Here is a 23,030-nt window from a genome sequence, read left to right as displayed (position 1 = left end):
GAGCATCTAATGTTCTTCTTGCTGGTCTTCTTAAAGAATAAAACAAGTTGTAAATAAATTAGGCTCACTTTAGGGGTCCAAATAACAAAGATAGGCTAGAATAAGGAGCCTTTAGCATAATAGGGGGTGTAGGTATCATTTTAACTTGTTCCTAGCGCTTTAGGAAGACAATTTGAACTAGTTTCTATAAGGGTAAGCCTAGGGTGTGGGTTTGACTTAGTCAAGCCCTAAGGCTGCCTATTTTTTCCCCTTTCCCATCCTACCCCTCTTGCTTGTTTCCCAAGGCTCCTTTACCTATAAATAGGAGGCCTACCCATTGTATTTTTTATGTTGAAATTGAATAAAAAAGTTACTCTGCACAAATATTGTGAGAGCTTGAGTGAGTATTGAGCTTGATAAGAATGAAAGTCTCAAGTGGCGACCTAGCACTTATCTTGGTGGTTTCCACGCATCAAGTCGCGTGACCACCCACCACCATTTCCATAAGTTCCTTCTTCCATTTCCTTCATGTTTCCTTTCCATTAATGTTTCCTGGTTTTATTATCTATTTCGGCTTCAGTGAGTACTGCCAGTAATACTAACACTTCTAATAATACTAGCACATCTAGTAATACTAGTACTGCTAGCACTTCTAGTAATACTAGCACTGCTAGTAATACTAGTAATACTAGCACTGCTAGTAATACTAGTAATACTAGCACTGCTAGTAACACTAGTACTGCTAGTAATACTAGTATGGCTAGTAATACTAGTACAGGTAGTAATACTAGCACATATAGAAATACTAGTACTGCTAGCACTTCTAGTAATACTAGCACTGCTAGTAATACTAGTACTGCTAGTAACACTAGTACTGCTAGTATGGCTAGTAATACTAGTACAGGTAGTAATACTAGTAATACTTGTACTGCTATTAATACTAGTACTGTTAGTAATACTAGTACTGTTAGTAATACTAGTACTGCTAATAATACTAGTACTGCTAGTACAGTTAGTAATACTAGTACTGCTAGTAATACTAGTACTGTTAGTAATACTAGTATACTTGTACTCCTACTAATACTAGTACTGCTAGTAATACTAGTACTGCTAGTAATACTAGTACTGTTAGAAATACTAGTACTGATAGAAATACTAGTAATACTAGTACTGCTAGTAATACTAGTACTCCTAGTAATACAAGTACTGCTAGTAATACTAGTACTGCTAGTAATACTAGTACTGCTAGTAATACTAGTACTGCTAGTAATATAGTAATACTAGTACTGCTACTAATACTAATACTGCTAATAATACTAGTACTGCTAGTAATACTAGTAATACTACTACTGCTAGTACTACTAGTAAGATAGAAATTGTAGTATTACTAGCAGTACTAGTACTGCTAATAATGCTAGTAATATTAGTACTGCTAATAATATAGTAATACTAGTACTGCTAGTAATACTAATACAGCTAGTAATACTAGTACTGCTAGTAATACTAGTAATACTACTACTGCTAGTACTACTAGTAAGATAGAAATATTAGTATTAATAGTCTTACTTGCAGTACTAGTATTACTAGCAGTACTAGTATTACTAGCAGTACTAGTATTACTAGCAGTACAAGTATTACTAGCAGTACAAGTATTACTAGTATTACTAGCAGTACTAGTATTACTAGCAGTAGTAGTATTACTAGTATTACTAGCAGTACTAGCAGTAGTAGTATTACTAGCAGTACTAGTATTACAAGCAGTACTAGTATTACTAGTAGTACTAGGATTACTAGCACTACTAGTATTACTAGCACTACTAGTATTACTAGCAGTACTAGTATTACTCGTATTAACAATATTACCAGTATTACCAGTATTACTCGTATTACCAGTATTACTAATATTACCAGTATTACCATTATTACTAGCAGTACTAACTATACTAATATAACTAGTATTACTAGCAGTATTACTAGTATTACCAATATTACTTGTATTACTAGTATTACCAGTATTACTAGGAGTACTAATATTACTAGTATTACCAGTATTACTAGTATTATTAGCAGTACTAGTATTACTAGCAGTACTAACAGTACTAGTATTACCAGTATTAATCGTATTACCAGTATTACTAGTATTACAAGTATTACTAGTATTACCAGTATTACTAGCAGTAATAGTATTACCAGTATTACTAGTATTACCAGTATTACTAGTATTACTCGCAGTACTAGTACTGCTAGTAATGCGAGTAATACTGGTAATACTAGTACTGCTAGTAATATAGTAATACTAGTACTGCTTGTAGTACTAATACTGCTAGTTATACTAGTAATACTAGTAATACTACTACTGCTAGTACTACTAGTAAGATAGAAATACTAGTATTAATAGTATTACTAGCAGTACTAGTATTACTAGCAGTACTAGTATTAATAGTATTACTAGCAGTACTAGTATTACTAGCAGTACTAGTATTACTAGAAGTACTAGTATTACTAGCAGTACTAGTATTACTAGCAGTACTAGTATTACTAGCAGTACAAGTATTACTAGCTGTACTAGTATTACTAGTATTACTAGCAGTACTAGTATTACTAGCAGTACTAGTATTACTAGCAGTACTAGTATTACTAGCAGTAGTTGTATTCCTTGTATTACAAGCACTACTAGCAGTAGTAGTAGTACTAGTATTACTAGTATTACAAGCAGTACTAGTATTACTAGCAGTACTAGTATTACTAGCAGTACTAGTATTACTAGCAGTACTAGTATTACTAGTATAACTAGCAGTACTAGTATTACTAGCAGTACTTGTATTACTAGTATTACCAATATTACCAATATTACCAGTATTACTAGTATTACCAGTGTGACTAGTATTACCAATATTACTAGTATTACTAGTATTACCAGTATTACCATTATTACTAGCAGTACTAATATACCTAGTATTACTAGCAGTAGTAATATTACTAGCAGTACTAGCATTACGAGTATTACTGGTATTACCAGTATTACTGGTATTACCAGTATTACTGGTATTACAAGTATTACTGGTATTACCAGTATTACTAGCTGTACTAGTATTACGAGTATTACCAGTGATCCTGCCGGTTGACTCGAGTGCAAGAGTCTTGCCACGTCAAAGGTATCTTCTCTCGATCAGCTTCGCACCACGTTAGCTTCTGTCCTTCAAGCCTCAATTCCTCGCAAGAACTTGAAAGAAACAGAGCGGCGCCGCTGCAGCCGATCGCGCTCCGACGCTTAAGTCAGTGACGGAATCACCAAATACTAAGAGAGAAAAGCTAAAACTCAAGGAACCGTGCAAATATTCTCTCAGCGTACTCAAGTGTTCTCAAAAGCGTAAAGAAGTGTTCTAAACGCGCGTACCTCAAAAGTTCGTTAGAATTCCTTATATACTTGTGCATTTTCTCTCTCCTGACGGTTACACCTCTAGACATGTGGCTCGCATCCAGCTGCACACGTGTCACCATCTGGAGCGTCCTCTACTTGAGCGTCACTTGTACTCTTCAGGCTGTTCGACTAAGTTACCCATGCAAGGAGTACCTCGGTGCATAGCTGCCTTGGAGCGCGATCTCTTCTAGTGGCGAGCACGGGGTGTCACCATGCACACCTTCTCTGTGGTCTCGCTTGCCGCTATCACGATCTGCATTACTTGCACATCATGCATGTTCTGGAAACTATTCCTTTGCCTCGACCTCTGGCTAGGGAATGATCATCTGATAACCTCGTCCTTGGTACTCGTACCCCTTGAAAGCCCTAAACAAGCCTTCCTGATCTTTCGGCAATGTCCCTCTTTCGGCGGTCTCTGATCACTTGGTCGCCTAAGCTCACATACGACGACTATGACACAAGCCTGGTGACCGCCGGTTAGATATGCTAGGGATTGGAGAACGCCAACTTAACGATTGGCGACTACACAGACTCCCCGATGTACTTCCCTTCCGTCAACCAGGTGTTCCGCTCAACACGCCTATATTATCGCTTACTGCCACGTCATCACTTCCGACTACCTGGTCGGTACACAAGCCCCCCAGTCTTAAGCTGAGACTTGACCAGCGAAAAGACTAATAGGTCACGTCATCGTCGATCTACGTGGCGCTGGTACAGATTTCCGTACGTCCGTACCCTCTGCTTTTCTGACGCTCCACCAACCTCTTTTTCCTTCACTCGACACGTGGCTTCATCAACGGTCGTCTTCAACTGCCGTTTGCGCTTCCGAAAACGTTCGAAAAACCCTTAAACCCTTAAACCCTTTGCGCTTCCACTGTTCCATCATCTTTTTGCACTCTCAAACGTTCTAAGTATTTTCTCTGCGAACCACGAAGCTTCTCGTCGCTCTCAATCTCCAACTTTCTTCAACACTCATCCGATCATAAAAAGGTAACCCTTTTACTCCTTCTATGGATATTTGCTGCATTTTAATCGGTTTGCATCATCCATTATCTGTCTGAAGCATACGTTGTGGGCTGTTTTTTCCTTTTCTCCTTTTCTCGTAACCTAAGACTTCGTTCCTCGTAACGTTTATCCCAGCGAACTCTTGTTCGTTCGTTCTTCCTCCTTCGTCCTCAATCGAGTCGTTCTCTGTGATCTTCGTTTCATCCCTTTTCTTTTTCCCTTGCAGTTCTTGCGATGGCTCACACAAAGTCCACCGCTAACCCTCCTTCTTCGTCGCGAAACCCTCCACCCCAAGCGCGTAGGGTTGCTCCTGGGGCAAATCCTCCACCAGCGCGCAATCCACCACGAGCCTCTGGTGCTCCTTCTAATCAGGCTGAGAGGCCTACTTCTTCTCACGCTAATCCCACTCAGGCAACTCCACCAGTCGCCGGAGGAGCCTCCCTTCCTCCACGAGACTATAAAGAACTCTACCCTTGGGCCACCCCAACTTTGCTGAAAGAGACGTCCTCAATAAACACCGAGTTGGGCGTGCACCGACTGCGGAAAGGGGACCAAGCCGACCTCTCCTTCCACAAAGAGCACGATAGCAAAATGGCCATGCTGCCCTGCTTCCCAGATGAACCGATTTGCGCGGATGATAAAGGGAACAACGGCGAGTTGTTCTGCTTTATCTACGCCACCTTCTTCAAGAAAGTGAAGCTCAGGCTTCCTTTTACCCGCTTCGAGAGAGAGCTACTAACAGAGCTCAACGTCGCCCCTGCCCAGCTTCATCCCAACAGCTGGGCGTTCGTGAGGGCGTTCCAAATCATGTGTGCCCACTTGGGGTTGCCGGCTTCAATCGACGTCTTCCTGTTTCTGTTCGAGGCTAAGAATCCCGGAGATCGCCTCTGGGTTAGCTTAAACGGGATTGCTGGGAGGTCAATCCTCTCGATCTTCCAGCAATCTTATAAAGACTGGAAAGGAAAGTTCGTCAAGGTGCGCCCAAACGAGCAAGACCCCTCACTGCTCGACGGCTTCCCCTTGTATTGGGTACACAAGGGGAACAAAGACTCCAAAGAAAGCTTCAGGAGGCCAAGGAGTCCTGACAACATGGGGGAGTTGGACAAGGACCTTTGCCTCTTCTGGAAGAGTGTAGCTGCCGCCAACATCACCTTTCCTACCGCCTCAATCATCTCCTTCGAGTTCTCTGAGGGCCAACTTGAAGCTCATATAGCCCTTACCTCAACACCAAGACTTTCGTTTTGTGTCGGAACTAACTTAGCGTTTCTACCATTCCATCCTTTGGCGTTCTGCTTGTTCTGTGTTGGTCTTGATTTTTAATCCATGTGCTACTTGCTTGTGTTATTTCTGCGTGCATATACTTGTATATCCTGCTTCTGCTTCGGGGCCTACTCATCTATTTTCTACCCTGTGCAGACTTCATGTTGGGAAAAGGTAAACTGGCTGAACTGAGGGCGACCGCCCGATCTCACAAGCTGGCGGCGGGCTCCCAAACCGTGCCCAACTCAATGGTGGAGATCGCCGTTGCTTAAGGCAAGACTCCTCCTCAAGGTCCAACTCCTTCGGGGGCACTACCCGCCCCACAAAGAAAAAGCTAGTCCTGAGGAAACCAAAAAGGAAAGCTCCTCAAGTGGTGCAAGAGGAAGAAGAGGATGATGAGGCAACTGAGGATGGCCTCGTCACCAAGACAACAAGGGCGACTCCCTCTTCACCACCTGCACTTCCAACACCAACACCGCCCTCACCTCCAGCTCCAACACAACCAGTCCAAGCGACACCCTTGGCCGCCGCACCCCCCATAGTTGAAAGCAGTGACCCAAACTTTATTGAGAACCCTCCAAGCGCCTCCACGCCATTCGTATCTGCTGGGGAGGGTCCTCCTTCTACCACGTCCATTGCTGGGGCCGCACCAGGAGGAGATGAAGGCGCTCATAACTCACCTATACTCATAACAGAATCTCCGACTTCACCACCACGCCCAGAAGCCTCCCTTGCCCTTCAAACTCAAGAGGGTGGTGGTGAAAGTCAGCACCAAGCTCCCCCAGCACCTCCTCCAGCAACAACTTCAAGCCTCCCACCCTCCATCGAAGAGATCTTGGGGCCCTTCACCGCTAAACTGAAGATGATGGCGGAGGATCTCCCCTTGATTGTATCGAAGGCTGTGAAGGACTCCAACAAGAAGCTCCAAGATGAGAATTCCGCGCTGAAGGAGTCAAATCTGATTACGAGGGCTGAAGCTGAAAAGCTCTCGTGCAATCTGCTAATGATGGAGTTGGACCATTCAAGGCTGGAGGACGCCATGGATGCTGAGCTAAGGGGTGCGCACAAGGAGGCTTCCGACCTGCGCCAGAAATTGCACCTCTAAGCCCAAGAGAAGATCGAGTTGGAGAGCAAGCTCGTACCTTACAGGCTCAAGGTGGCCAACTTGGAGGCTGCAATGAAAGCAGATGCGACCAAGGTGGAAAACCTTGAAAAAAGGTCAGCAGATCGGGAGGTTCTCCTCGGGAAGGTCGAAAAGGAGAGGGACGACACCATGGCTGAGCTCGCCAAAGCTCGAGAGGAAGCCACGAAGAGTGCTGCAGAGCTGGCTCAGACTCGGGACGAAAACAAAAAGGCTGCTGAGGAACTTGCTCGGGCTCGTGAGGAGACCGAAGATATGAAGAAACAAAGCGACGAGCAGAAGAAACAAACACAAGAGCTCGAGCAAAGCTCCGCCCAAGTCCTTGCCGCCGGGTTCGACGCGCTTAGGAGCAAGTCTCATGCCAATACGCTGAGCTCGACCTCTCCATGGTATCAATCTGCAACGAGGTGGTGGATGGGAAGATCGTACCATCTGAAGACTAACTGCCTCTCCCCACCACCTCTCTTTCGAAACTTGTCGCTTCATCTTTCAATTGTAATAGCTGTTTGTGTATAAACTTGTACTGATATTGCTTTATATAACTTCTTCTGCTAAGATATTGTTTTATGATATCGTGCCTTAAACGCCTCTTACTCGCTGTGTGATTAACCAACATAACCGGTAGAACTTACTCAAATAAATCAACTCAGCGATACCCGGGCTCAACCATTTACTCACTGCTTTGAACTTGAACAAACTGTTAATCTTATAACAATTTATCAAACTGTTAACTCAAAGTAAAACTTGAGCAACTATTAACTTTTAAGCGATGACATTTAATATAACTTGCAAACTTAAGGCAATAAGTTACTTACTAGGCAGCAGGTTTTAACTTAAACTAGTATCATAATACAGTTTACCTGATCTGCCCAACAAAGTGACTCTTATCCCTGTCATCGCCTGGAACTCGTCTGATCGCCGTAGGGTTCTGGCGATGTGAACTTTCTTTGCCTTCATAACTTGACTATTGTTCCCTCATCTGGGGGTAGAGGCGCCTTTCAGATCCTTCTCTACCTCCCTGAAAACTCGAACAACCGGTGGAAAACGCCGAAAATGGTTGCACCAGCACACAACCACACAAAAATCTCAGAAACATCAAGAACTCACGCTGTGGATGGGGAACAGGTTTTACATGGCCCCACGGTGGGCGCCTGATGATCTTGCCGGTTGACTCGAGTGCAAGAGTCTTGCCACGTCAAAGGTATCTTCTCTCGATCAGCTTCGCACCACGTTAGCTTTTGTCCTTCAAGCCTCAATTCCTCGACAGAACCTGAAAGAAACAGAGTGGCACCGCTGCGGCCGATCGCGCTCCAACGCTCAAGTTAGTGACGGAATCACCAAATACTAAGAGAGAAAAGCTAAAACTCAAGGAACCGTGCAAATATTCTCTCAGCGTACTCAAGTGTTCTCAAAAGCGTAAAGAAGTGTTCTAAACGCGCGTACCTTAGAAGTTCGTTAGAATTCCTTATATACCTGTGCATTTTCTCTCTCCTGACGGTTACACCTCTGGACACGTGGCTCGCATCCAGCTGTACACATGTCACCATCTGGAGCGTCCTCTACTTTAGCACGGGGTGTCACCATGCACACCTTCTCTGTGGTCTCGCCTGCCGCTATCACGATCTGCATTACTTGCACATCATGCATGTTTTGGGAAACTGTTCCTTTGCCTCGACCTCTAGCTAGGGAATGATCATCTGATAACCTCGTCCTTCGTACTCGTACCCCTTGAAGGCCCTAAATAAGCCTTCCTGATCTTGCGGCAATGTCCCTCTTTCGGTGGTCTCTGATCACTTGGTCGCCTAAGCTCACATACGGCGACTATGACACAAGCCTGGTGACCGCCAGTTAGATATGCTAGAGATCGGAGAACACCAACTTAACGATTGGCGATTACACAGACTCCCCGATGTACTTCCCTTCCGTCAACCAGGTGTTCCGCTCAACACGCCTATATTATCACTTACTGCCACGTCATCACTTCCGACTACCTGGTCGGTACAACCAGTATTACCAATATTACTAGTATTACCAGTATACCAGTATTACTAGGAGTACTAGTATTACTAGCAGTACTAGTATTACTAGGAGTACTAGTATTACTAGCAGTACAAGTATTACTAGCAGTACTAGTATTACTAGCAGTACAAGTATTATTAGCAGTACTAGTATTACTAATATTCCTAGCGGCACTAGTATTACTAGTAATACTAGCAGTACTAGTATTACTAGCAGTAGTAGTATTACTAGTATTACTAGCAGTACTAGCAGTACTAGTATTACTAGTATTACAAGCAGTACTAGTATTACTAGCAGTACTAGTATTACTAACAGTACTAGTATTACTAGCAGTACCAGTATTACTAGTATTACCAGTATTACTCGTATTACCAGTATTACTAGTATTACCAGTATTACCATTATTACCAGTATTACCAATATTATCAGTATTACTAGTATTACCAGTATTACTAGCAGTACTAGTATTACTAGCAGTACTAGTATTACTAGTATTACCAGTATTACTACTATTACTAGTATTATTAGCAGTACTAGTATTACTCGTTTTACTGGTATTACCAGTATTACTAGTATTACAAGTATTACTAGTATTACCAGTATTACTCGCAGTACTAGTATTACTAGCAGTACTAATATTACTAGCAGTACGAGTATTACTAGTATTACCAATATTACTTGTAGTACTGGTATTACTAGCAATACTAGTATTACTAGTATTACCAGTATTTATGGTATTACAAGTATTACCAATATTACTGGTTTTACCAGTATTACTAGTACTACAAGTATTACTAGTATTACCAGTATTACTAGCAGTACTAGTATTACTAGTATTACCAGTATTACCAGTATTACCTGTATTACCAGTATTACGAGTATTACCAGTATTACCAGTATTACTAGTATTACCAGTATACAAGTATTACCAGTATTACTGGTATTACTAGGAGTACTAGTATTACTCGTATTACCAGTATTTATGGTATTACCAGTATTACCAATATTACTGGTCTTACCAGTATTACTAGTACTACAAGTATTACTAGTATTACCAGTATTACTAGCAGTACTAGTATTACCAGTATTACTAGTACAACTAGTATTACCAGTATTACCAGTATTACCTGTATTACCAGTATTACCAGTATTACTAGTATTACCAGTATACAAGTATTACCAGTATTACTGGTATTACTAGGAGTACTGGTATTACTAGCAGTACTAGTATTACTAGCAGTACAAGTATTACTAGCAGTACTAGTATTACTAGTAGAACTAGTATTAGTAGCAGTTCTAGCAGTACGAGTATTACTAGTATTACTAGTATTACTAGCATTACCAGTATTACTAGCAGTACGAGTATTACTAGCAGTACTAATATTACTAGTATTACCAGTATTACCAATATTACTAGTGTTTCCAGTATTACTAGAATTACAAGTATTACTAGTATTACCAGTATTACTGGTATTCCCAGTATTACTCGTAGTACTAGTATTACCAGTATTACTAGTATTACCAGTATTACCAGTATTACTCGTATTACCAGTATTACTAGTATTACCAGTATTCCTAGTATTACAAGTATTACTAGTATTACCAGTATTACAAGCAGTACTAGTATTACTAGTAGTACTATTATGACTAGTATTACAAGCAGTACTAGTATTACTAGTATTAGTAGCAGTACTAGTATTATTAGTATTACCAATATTACCAGTATTACTAGTATTACCAGTATTACCATTATTACTCGAAGTACTAGGAGTACTAATATAACTAGTATTACTAACAGTATTACTAGTATTACCAGTATTACCAGTATTACTTGTATTACCAGTATTACTCGCAGAACTAGTATTACTAGCAGTTCTAGCAGTACGAGTATTACTAGTATTACCAGTATTACTAGCATTACCAGTATTACTAACAGTACGAGTATTACTCGCAGTACTAATATTACTAGTATTACCAGTATTACCAATATTACTAGTGTTTCCAATATTACTAGAATTACAAGTACTACTAGTATTACCAGTATTACTGGTATTACTAGTATTACCAGTATTACTAGTATTACCAGTATTACTAGTATTACCAGTATTACCAGAATTACCAGAATTACTAGTATTACCAGTATTACCAGAATTACTAGTATTACCAGTATTACCAGTATTACCCGTACACTAGTATTACCAGTATTACTAGTATTATTAGGAGTACTAGTATTACTAGCAGTACCAGTATTACTTGCAGTACTAGCAGTACTAGTATTACTGCTATTACCAGTATTACAAGTATTACCAGTATTACAAGTTTTACTAGCAGTAATAGCAGTACTAGTATTACTAGCAGTACTAGCATTACTTGTATTACTAGTATTACTAGCAGTATTAACATTACTAGTATTACTAGCATTACTAGCAGTACTAGTATTACTAGTATTACTAGTATTACTAGCAGTACTAGTATTACTAGTATTACTATCAGTACTAGCATTACTAGCTGTACTAGTATTACAAGCAGTACTAGTATTACTGGCAGTACTAATATTAATAGTATTACTAGTAGTACTAGTAATACTAGCAATACTAGTATTACTAGGATTATAAGCAATACTAGTATTACTAGTATTATTAGCAGTAATTGTATTACTAACAGTACTAGCAGTACTAGTGTTACTAGCAGTATTAGAATTACTAGCAGTACTAGTATTACTAGCAGTAGTAGTATAACAAGTATTATTTACAGTACTAGTATAACTAGTATTACTAGCAGTACTAGTATTACTAGCAGTACTAATATTACTAGTATTACTAGCATTACTAGTATTACTAGCAATACTAGTATTATTAGCAGTCGTAACATTACTAGCAGTACTCGTATTACTAGCAGTACTAGTATTACTACTATTACTAGCAGTAGTAGCAATACTAATATTATTAGCAGTACTAGTATTACTAGTAGTACTAGTATTACTAGCAGTACTAGTAATACTTGCGGAACTAGTATTACTAGAACTATTATAACTAGTATTACTAGGAGTACTAGTATTACTAACAGTACTAGTATAACTAGTATTACTAGCAGTACTAGTATTACTAGCAGTACTAGTATTACTAGCATTACAGGTATTACTAGTAGTACTAGTATTACTAGCAGTTCTAGTATTACTAGCAGTCCTAGTATTACTAGCAGTACTATTATTACTAGCAGTACTAGTATTACTAGCAGTACTAGTATTACTACTATTACCAGCAGTAGTAGCAATACTAATATTACTAGCAGTACTAGTATTACTAGCAGTACTAGTAATACTTGCCGGATTGGTATTACGAGTATTACTAGAAGTAGTAGCAGTACTATTATTACTACTAGTACTAGGAGTACTAGTATTACTAGTGTTAGAATATATGGCCTTAAACGAGAGGTGGGGTGAATTGTTTAAGAAAGATTTTCGAAAACTTTTAAGCATAAAATGAAAATACTTCAAGAAAACCTTTATTAAAGATTCAGTTTTTCAAAACATAAATCAAAGGCACAATACTGGAAAAACAATCGGTTGTTTTACCGAAACAATCGGTTGTTATACCAATTATCAAATAACAAAACTAAATTTAAAGAGATAGGGATTGAGAGATACATCCAGTCTTCTCAGAAAGGCTGAGGAAATCCACTAAGCAATAACAACTTGATCACTTACACAACAACCAAGAGAATGACCTTGAACACCTCAAGACACACACTCTCCTTGGCCAACACACCAACACTAAGATTGCTGATCTTGATCCTCTCAAGAACACACAACCAATCTCAGCAAACACAGAAACGAAACTTGTTTCACAGAGTACAAGGATTAAACTTGTTACAGAAGATAATCTGAAATCAATACAAGGAGAATCCTATTCCACAACTTTGATCAATCATAAACTTTAAGCAATCTCAGCTTCTTTGAAAAACTCAAAAACTCTTAGTAAAAACTTGTCAAAGATTAATTGTCAAATCTGTTTTTCTGAATTTATTCAAAGATGTAGTTTGTTATCAAATCTTAACAAACTCTTAAATTGCATTAAAAGATTGGTCAAAGCATTTAATGACTGGAGCGTAAGCAATTAAATCATTTAATGCTCAGTCAAAGATAAAACAGTATTTCTGTTATGGTCCCAAAACAAACAATTGGTTGTTTCTTCGAATCAATCGGTTGTTTTGGTTCTTAACAGTTCAACCATTTTAAAAACAGTTTTCAATCTTTTTCTCAAAACATCTAAGTATAAACAATCGGTTGTTTCGACAAAACAATCAGTTGCTTTAACTTAGTTTGAAAACATTTTACTTTCGCAAAGATTGAGATGTTTGTGCTTTAGATTCGATCAAGGGGTGGTTACAATATTCAAACTACCCCATAACTATACTAAACCAGCACAGCAAGACCAAGCACAACAAAGGCTTCAACATCCTTCAAAGGGTTTAGATTCTTCAAAGCTTGAACTCCACTTGGTTCATCAATCTCCCCCTATTTGATGAAGACAAATCCCTGGTGCTTATGTTTGTTCCGATTGAATCTGGAGCAGTACCTGCAAAAATAGCATTTATACTATCCAATGCTTCTTACAGCAGCAAGTTAGATTTTTACATATTCCAAGCATAAAGCATGATAAACAATCGGTTGTTTTAATCAGCAGCAGCAGAAAACACTTTGATATCAGAGATTTTTAACAGATTATACAAAATCAGATAAAGATATACAAGAACCAATTAATTCTCCCCCTATTTGTCTTCACAAATAGACTTTAGCATATATCAAAAACAGATTTAGGAGAGATTATTAAGATCAAGAATACCTAACTCATTTCTAAGAAGAAAAACCTCTCTTTTGGTAATGGTTTTGTGAAGATGTCAGCTAACTGTAGTTTGGTCTCCACAAACTTCACTTCACAGTTCCCATTTTGTACATGATCCCTGATGAAATGATGCCTTATCTCAATATGTTTGGTCCTTGAGTGGTGAATCTGATTTTTGGTAAGATTGATGGCACTTGTGTTATCACACATCAAAGGAACCTTGCTGATTTGTAATCCAAAGTTTGCAAGTTTTTGCTTGAGCCACAAAATCTGTGCACAACAGCTTCCAACAGCAATGTACTCAGCCTTAGCAGTAGAGAGAGCAACACATGCTTGCTTCTTGCTTCTTTCCATTTCAAATTTCTTGAGAATCTCCTTGCAATACTTTGATTGACTTAAGAAGATCCCATCCTTTGTTTGCTTAACCTGCAATCCAAGAAAGAAAGATAGTTCTCCCATCATAGACATTTCAAACTCACCTTTCATTGCAACCACAAATTCTTCACACAATCTATCTTGTGTAGCACCAAAGATGATGTCATCAACATAGATTTGCACAAGAATAATTTCTGCATTAGACTTTTTGATAAAGAGAGTCTTGTCTACCATTCCTCTTTCATAACCATGTGATAGCAGAAAGTTGCTAAGCCTCTCATACCACTGCCTTGGAGCTTGTTTCAGAACATACAAAGCTATCTTCAACTTGAAGACATGGTTAGGAAACTTGTGATCTTCAAAACCTGGTGGTTGATCTACATAGACTTCCTCATTGATGTAGCCATTCAAAAAGGCACTCTTTACATCCATTTGGAAGAGTTTGAAGCCACTCATACAAGCAAAAGCCAGCAGCAGCCTCACAGCCTCCAATCTAGCCACAGGAGCAAAGGTTTCACCATAGTCTATGCCCTCTTCTTGATTGTAGCCTTTGGCAACTAGCCTTGCTTTGTTTCTAGTGATCACTCCATCCTCATCTAGCTTGTTCCTGAAAACCCATTTTGAACCAATAATATTCATTTCATTAGTTTTAGGGACAAGAAACCATACCTCATTCCTTGCAAACTGATTCAGCTTTTCATGCATAGCTTCAACCCACTTCTCGTCCTTGAGAGCTTCCTCAATTGACTTTGGTTCAATTTGAGAGACAAAAGCTGTGTGCCTGCAGAAGTTTGAGATGGGGCTACGTGTGGAGACACCTTCCTTTATCTGCCCTATGATGTTATCCACTGACAGATCTCTAGGAATCCTCCACTCCTTGGGCAGCTCACTCTGTTGCAGAATTTCAATCGGTTGTTTCTGCGAATTAACCGGTTGTTTTTCTGCACAAATTTCCAGCTTCTCCAAACTGATGCTTTGTTCATCTTCCTCAGCATTGGTCTTTGGGATTTGATTGATTCTGCGATCTACCTCATCAAAGACAACGTGAACTGATTCTTCTACAGTTATCAACCTCTTGTCTAGACTCTATATGCATGACTTGTGAGTGAATAACCTATGAAGATACCAAGGTCTGCTTTCTCATCAAACTTTCCCAAGTTTTCCTTTCCATTGTTGAGGATGAAACAACTGCAGCCAAAGACTTTGAGACGACTGATGTTAGGCTTCCTTCCATTGAAAAGTTCATATGGAGTTTTCTTAAAAATAGGCCTTATAAGCACCCTGTTCATCACATAGCATGAGGTGTTCACTGCATCTGCCCAAAAGTACTTAGGAAGTGATGATTCACTAAGCATTGTCCTTGCAAGCTCTTCAAGAGACCAGTTCTTCCTTTCTACCACTCCATTCTGCTGTGGTGTTCTTGGAGCAGAGAAATTATGCAGAATTCCCAACTTCTCACAGAATTTGCTAAACTTCTCATTCTGAAATTCTCCTCCATGATCACTTCTAATAGAACCTATGTTGTTGTTCTTTGTATTTTGTAGTCTTCTTGGTAGCTTTTTGAATGCAGAAAAGGCATCACTCTTTGATTCCAAGAAAAGAGTCCAAGTGTACCTAGAAAAGTCATCAACAATAACAAGAGCATAATAATTTCCACCAAGACTCATAGTTCTTGAGGGTCCAAAGAGATCCATGTGAAAAAGTTCAAGAGGTCTCAAAGATGAAACAACATTTTTAATTTTGAAAGAACTTTTCACTTGTTTCCCTTTTTGGCATGCTTCACAAATGTGATCCCTCTCAGACTTGAGTTTTGGCAACCCAATCACAAGATCTTTTGAAATTAGCTTGTTCAAATGATTCATGTGAATATGAGCAATTCTTCTATGCCAAAGCCAAGATTCATGTTGCTTGGATAGAAGACATCCAATTGAACATGGTGAAAAGATATCTAGAAGATACACATTATTAACTCTCTTACCTACCAACATTAGCTCTTTGGTGTTGGGTAGACAGATTTCACATGTACTTGTCTTGAACATCACTTGATATCCCTTGTCACAAAGTTGGCTAATGCTCAGCAGATTATGCTTTAGGCCTTCTACATAAAGCACATCATGGATTACCAAGATGTCTTTGTCTCCTATGGATACTCTCCCAAGAATCCTTCCTTTGTTGTTGTCTCCATAGGTGACATGACCTTCTTGCTTAAAGGAGATACTCAGGAACTTTGATTTGTCCCCTGTCATGTGCTTGGAGCATCCACTATCCAAGTACCATAGTTGCTTGCTCTCCTTTAAGATTTCCTACAAAAGAAATTTTCAAGTACAAAGATTTGGTCTCCTTATGAATGTGGGTCCATCTGGTTTATACTCATCAATTAAAGCTTTATTTCCCTTAGGAATCCACTTCAGAAGACCTTTAGGAACAACATGTTTTCTGATTTTACAGAACCTCACAAAATGACCTCTTTTCATGCAATAGAAGCATGTAACAATCGGTTGTTTCGATGGTCCAATCGATTGTTTTTCTGGCATTTTCGAAAATGATTTTGAAAATCTATCTTGTTTGTTTTGTGGATTAAAACCCAATCCACCTTTTCCAAAAACACAGTTTTGAGATGCTAGAACACTCTCAAAGTTGGATTGGCCTTTAGAAAGCTTATCCACTGTTTTAACAAGATAATGGACCTTCTTTTCAAGATTTTCGCAATTTTCACAAACTAGAGTATCACACTTGCACGAGGAGTTTTTGTAAATGATTTCCAGATTTTCAAAATCTGTTTTTGAATTTTCTAAATCCTCTTCTAGTGCCTTTACTCTGTTTTCAAGCCAGCTGTTCGTTTCTTTTAATCGATTGTTCAAGAGAGCCAATCGGTTGGCTTCTTCATGTGTTTCTTGAAAGGCTTGAAGCAATTGACCATAATTTTCAGAGTTTGAGGAGTTTGATAAACTTACACTACTTGAGTCATCCTCCCTTCTGACCATGAAGCAAAGATTGAGGCTTTTCTTATTTTGCCTTCTTTTCCTTCTTGCTTGACTCTTTGTCATTGCTTCCTTTGGTTCATGAGCAGCCTTGAGTGTGTCCCACATATCCTTAGCAGCTTTGCACTTTGATATCCTGAAAAATTCATTAGTATTTAGTGCAGAAGCTATAATGTTTTGAGCAGACCGATCAAGCTGGGCCATCTTACATTCATCATTTGTGGTTTTGCAATGAAAGAATTATCCTTTTTGAACTTTGGAATGTAAGGACCATTCTCAATTGAATCCCAAATTCTTTGATCAATAGATTCAATAAAGATTTTCATTCTTGCTTCCCAAAACTTATAATTCAATCCACAGAATAAAGGTGGTTTGTAGATTGAAGCACCTTCCTCAAAAGATAGTTTTCCAGCCATAGAAAAAAGGTTTTTAGATAAACTTGAATAACTTTCAAGAACCAAGCTCTTGATGCCAATTGTTAGAATATATGGCCTTAAACGAGAGGGGGGGTGAATTGTTTAAGAAAGATTTTCGTAAACTTTTAAGCCTAGAATAAAAATACTTCAAGAAAACCTTGATTAAGAAATTAGTTTTTCAAAACATAAAGCAGTACTAGTATTACTAGTATTACTAGCAGTAGTAGCAGTACTAGTATTACTAGTATTATTTGTTGTACTAGTATTACTAGCAGTACTAGTATTATTAGTATTACTAGTATTACTAGCAGTAGTAGTACTAGTATTACTAGCAGTACTAGTATTACTAGTAGTACTAGTATTACTAATAGTACTAATAGTATTTGTATTACTAGTATTACTAGTATTACTAGTATTACTACCAGTACTAATACTACAAGTATTACTAGCAGTACAAGTATTACTAGTATTACTAGCAGTACTAGTATTACTAGTAGTACTAACAGTAATAGTATTACTAGCAGTACTAGTATTACAAGCAGTACTAGTCGTACTAGTATTACTACCGGTACTAGTATTATTAGTATTACTAGCAGTACTAGTATTAGTCGCAGTACTAGTATTAGTAGCAGTACTAGTATTTCTACAGTACTAGTATTACTAGTATTACTAGCAGTACTAGTATTACTAGCAGTACTAGTATTACAAACAGTACTTGATGGCATTCCTATGAGCTCTTCTTTGATTTGGATGATGATGGTTGCGGAAGCTTGGTGGAGGAGAGTGGAAGAAGGCCTTCCTAGGAAGTGTGGGTGCCTTGAAGGTGCATGAGGAGTAGTGAGGGTTGGAGTGGTTCGGCCATCTCCATTTGAGAGAGAAGGTTGAAGACTAAATACCTAATTCTAGAGAGAATTTGGCAAGGAGCAATTTGAATGGCACTTGGGCAGCATTTCATTACTCAAAATAGTCTTGAAAATACAAGGTGTTGGCTCCTCCTTTTATAGGCTAAGGAGGACCATAATGCAACCCTAATGCTAAACTAAATGAAATGCAAATTACATCACATGGCACATGGCCGGCCTAGTGGAGAATCCTTCTAGAACGTGACCAAATCTTTAGCAAATCTAGGTCAAGTCTCATGGAATCAAGTTTATGCTATTTACACTACACTAATACTAAGCTACCCTTAATGGGCCTTCATGTAGCATATACAAATCTTCATGGATTCGCTTGGCCATGGACATAGCAATTGGTCCTAGACGCTCCTCTCATTGGCTTAGACGCTCCTCCCCTCTGGCCTAGCGCTCCTCCCTTTTGGCCTAGACGCTCCTCTCAATTTTGTTTTTCTTTTGTTTTTGGAAACTTCTCACAATGTCTCCCTTGTGATGGTTGTATGTGTCCTCTAATCCTCTTATGTTTTCTAAAATTTCCAAAAGTAGTTACTTTTCCCTTAGGCATAAATCCTTTAGGAGGTGGTAACAATTTTAAAAGGGAATGAGGACTATGTTCACATACAACTTCAAATGTAGAAATATGAGTAATCTTGTGGATGTATCACTTCAAATGGAGCTCTATCCAACACTATGCTTGAAGATAAACCATGAGGATGTATCATTTCTCTAGAGAAGAGTTTATCCATATCCATGAAAATGGAATCAAAACCTTTTGTTGTCCTAGGAAGCTCTAATATGAAATTTGTGTCTTCCCAAGGATCATTTGCAAAAGGTGAATGAGTATAGAGTTCTTGAGACATTGCCGTAGGTGTAGTTTTAAAACAAGAATTGTACCTAAGGTAATGTCTTTGAACCTCTTTTCTCATGGGTGACAAAAGTTTTCCTTTTAAAAGCTCTAGAGTTTTATCAACTCTAATTTGGCCCATGATTTCTCCTTCATGAAGAATTTTTCTCTTATGTGTAAAGATAGTCTCGTTGTTACAACCATTGTTTATGAGAACTTGTACACTTGGCAATGGTTGTCTCAATAAGACATGACAAGTTTGTTTAGGCACTACCTTACATAAATTTTTTTTTTTGTAAATGCTTATAGATAACTTGACATTCACTTGGTGATATCCTAGCACATATGAGAAATAATCTACTTCATCTTTATTTATGCAAGCTTCTTTTAAAGACTCTTCTTTTTTTTATTATGCTTGCATGTGTTCCTTTACAAGAGGTAAGGCTAGGTTGTTCAACAAGAAGCATGTTTTCAAGGGTATTTTTAATGTGCTTGCCTTGTTGAATGACCTTGTGGGAAGGAACACTCTTCTCCCACGCCTTTTGTTTCCCAAGGGTTTTCTCTTTTTCTATTTTCTCTTCATCCCTCTTATGTTTCATTTGTATTTGGTCTTTTACCACTTGGGAATGTGGTAAAGGGCTAAGTACAAACTTGTTGTGCTTGTGGATGAAGGAAATCTCGTTAGTTAGACCATCATGCAAGGTTTTCTTATCAAATTGCCATGGTCTACCTAATAAGATGTGGCAAGCTTCCGTAGGTGATGGCATTGTCATGGAGCTCTTCTTGGATGTTGTGAAAAATGGTGCGGAAGCTATGGATTGAGATGTGCAAGATCCTCCTAGGAGCTATGGTGATCTTGAAGGTGCATGATATGTATGGAAAGAGGGAGGTTCGGCCAGCCCTATGGTAGGTGATGAAGATGAAGATTAGGTCCTAGAAACTAGGTACAAGCAATGTATGGCACAATGTGGGCAGCATAACATTACTCTCATTAATCTTGCAAATACAAGTGATAGGCATCACCTTTTATAGGCTAAGGAGGCCGTAAATGTTAAGCTAAGTGCAAATGAAATGTAAGCCAAATGAAATGGAAAATGTGAGGCACATGGGTTCATGGAGCACATGGGTGCACATGGCTTCACAAAACCGTCCCTTGATTAGTGAAGGCTTCTAGAAACCTTTAGCTAATCAAGGTTAACTCCTCCTTAATTCTAATGAGCAGAAAAATAAACATTTGTCCACATGGCTATGCTATTTACACCCCAATTAAAGCTAAACTACACTTGATGGGCCTTCACGGAATATGTGCTAGTATGCAACTCTCCCATTCATAGCTTGATCCAAGTCTTCTTGTCCTAGACGCTCCTAGCTTGTCCTAGACGCTCGTAGCTTGACCTTCTTGTCCTAGACGCTCCTAGCTTGGTCTTAGACGCTCCTAGCTTGGCCTTAGACGCTCCTAGCTTGGTCTTAGACGCTCCTAGCTTGACCTTAGACGCTCTTGACTTGGCTCTTGCCTTTCATGGAAGGTTGTACTTGGCCCTCTTCCATTATCCCCTCCCTCTTGAAAAGGATTTGTCCTCAAATCCAATGCTTTTGCTTCTTAGGGGGATGGTTGTGGCTGGATGGTGTCCATCATCTCCTCCTTCTTGAGAACATCTATCCCCAGATTTGTAGACTTGATCTCGGATAACAGCCTCTTGCTTCGTCAAGGTGTGTCCTCCCGGATCAAATGTCAATCTATGGGAATCTTGAAACAAAGCAAAGGAGTTAGTGTGAGCATTTGGAGAAAATTTAATTGTGTGAAGTTGCCATTTTTGTTTTTCTTTTGTTTTTGGAAACTTCTCACAATGTCTCCCTTGTGATGGTTGTATGTGTCCTCTAATCCTCTTATGTTTTCTAAAATTTCCAAAAGTAGTTACTTTTCCCTTAGGCATAATTCCTTTAGGAGGTGGTAACAACTTGAAAAGGGCAAAAGGACTATGTTCATATACAACTTCAAATGGAGAACTATGAGTAATCTTGTGGACTACTCCATTGTATGTAAGCTCATTAGGAAAAGGATTCTTATCCCAAGAATTGTGGGTGTCCCTCATGATGTCGTGAAGCATAGAAGGAAGAGCTATGTTTTCAAATTTTGGAGCTCTATCCATCACTATTTTTGAAGATAAATCATGGAGGCTTGTCACTTTTCATAGGAAGAGTTTATCCACATCCATGAAGAAGGAATCAAAACCTTTTGTTGTCCTAGGAAGCTCTAATATGAATTGTGTGTCTTCCCAAGGATCATTTACAAAAGGTGAAGGAGTAAAGAGTTCTTGAGACTTTGCTTTAGGTGTAGTTTGAAAACAAGAATTGTACCTAAAGTAATGTCTTTGAACCTCTTTTCTCATGGGTGACAAAATTTTTCCTTTTAAAAGCTCTAGAGTTTTATCAACTCTAATTTGGCCCATGAGTTCTCCTTCATGTAGACTTTTTCTCTCATGTGTAAAGAGAGTCTCGTTGGTACAACCATTGTTTATGAAATTTTGTACACTTTGCAATGGTTGTCTCAATAAGACATGACAAGTTGCTTTAGGCACTACTTCACACAAAAATTTGTTTTTGTAGATGATTATAGATAACTTGACATTCTCTTGGGGATATCCTAGCACATTTGAGAAATAGTCTTTATCTATGCAAGCTTCTTTTAAAGACTCTTCTTTTGTGCTCATGCTTGCAAGTGTTCCTTTACAATAGGTAAGGCTAGCTTGTTCAACAAGAAGCATGTTTTCAAGGGTATTTTCAATGTGCTTGTTTTGTTGAATGACCTTGTGGGAAGGAACACTTTTCTCCCACGCCTTTTGTTTCCAAAAAGTTTTCTCTTTTTCTATTTTCTCTTCATCCCTTTTATGTTTCATTTGTATTTGGTGTTTTACCACTTGGGAATGTGGTAAAGGGCTAAGTACAAACTTTTTGTGCTTGTGGATGAAGGAAATCTTGTTAGTTAGATCATCATGCAAGGTTTTCTTATCAAATTGCCATGGTCTACCTAATAAGATGTGGCAAGCTTCCATAGGTACTACATCACATAAAACATTGTCTTTGTAGTTACCTATAGAAAACTTGATTTCCACTTGTTTGTCTACACGTACTTCCCCATTCTCATTGATCCATTGTAAATTGTAAGGTTTTGGATGAGGAACTACTTGTAGATTTAGTTTCTCAATCAATCTAGTGCTACAGCAATTGTAGCATGATCCACCATCCACAATAAGAGAGCATATATTTTCTAAAACATTGCATCTAGTATGAAAGATGTTCTCTCGTTGTGTCTCTTTGGATGCACTAGGTTGATTGTGGAGGATTCTTTGAATCATCAATAAGTCCTCCTCCAAAGGATTTATCCTCTCTTCTTCCCCCTTTTCTTGTGTACTAGGTTCAGCCTCACCACTAGTGTACTCATCTTTTCCTTTTAAGAACAAAGCCCTTTGGTTTGGACCTTGCGCTTGCACATACCCTCTTCCAAAACACTTAAAACACTTGGTGTCCCTAGCACGGATGGATGGGGTGGAGGCACTAAAGGTTTGGTAGTTTCTTTGGGTTCGTCTCTAGATGTGCTACCCTCCCTTTTAAAGTCGTTCTTGGAATAAAAGTTGGAGTAAGAACCCACCCTTTGACTTGAAGTTTTGCGCAAATTTTGTTGTTCAACTTTAATGCAAAGTTGAACCAAGTCATTCAAGTCTTGGTAGGGTAGAAGTCTAGTCTATCCCTTATCTCAAGGTTGAGCCCACTTAGAAACCTAGATATGGTGGTGATTTCTTCCTCTCTAATGGATGCTCTCATCATGTAGAGCTCCATTTTCTGCCTATACTC

At 38.9% G+C, this 23,030-nt stretch overlaps 1 protein-coding gene across 1 annotated transcript; it reads right to left on the bottom strand.

The window, feature by feature from the left end:
• Nucleotides 1-8,731: 8,731 nt before the first annotated feature.
• On the bottom strand, nt 8,732-21,271 carry LOC137816889 (uncharacterized). Its single transcript, XM_068620051.1, has 9 exons — nt 21,098-21,271; nt 15,171-15,495; nt 14,178-14,421; nt 11,367-11,938; nt 11,070-11,149; nt 10,006-11,014; nt 9,755-9,952; nt 9,139-9,683; nt 8,732-8,797 (listed from the first exon to the last, which is right to left on the bottom strand). Exons 1-9 carry the CDS (start codon nt 21,269-21,271, stop codon nt 8,732-8,734), a joined length of 3,213 nt encoding a protein of 1,070 aa, XP_068476152.1.
• Nucleotides 21,272-23,030: the final 1,759 nt, after the last annotated feature.

This window comes from Phaseolus vulgaris, unplaced genomic scaffold (genome assembly GCF_000499845.2).
Source record: "Phaseolus vulgaris cultivar G19833 unplaced genomic scaffold, P. vulgaris v2.0 scaffold_12, whole genome shotgun sequence".
Lineage (NCBI taxonomy): Eukaryota > Viridiplantae > Streptophyta > Magnoliopsida > Fabales > Fabaceae > Phaseolus > Phaseolus vulgaris.
Note: the sequence above shows the minus strand (reverse complement) of the source record. Positions and strands in the feature narration are given on the sequence as shown.

Bases quoted from the DNA above. Each gene is read 5' to 3' on its own strand.
- LOC137816889 (XM_068620051.1), bottom strand. From the start codon at position 21,271: ATGAGGGACACCCACAATTCTTGGGATAAGAATCCTTTTCCTAATGAG. The intron at 11,015-11,069 runs GTACTGCTAGTA...TGGTAATACTAG, and splicing joins TAGTACTGCAAGTAATACTG to TGTACGGGTAATACTGGTAA. The intron at 8,798-9,138 runs GTTAGTAATACT...TGTACCGACCAG, and splicing joins CTGCTAGTAATACTAGTACT to GTAGTCGGAAGTGATGACGT.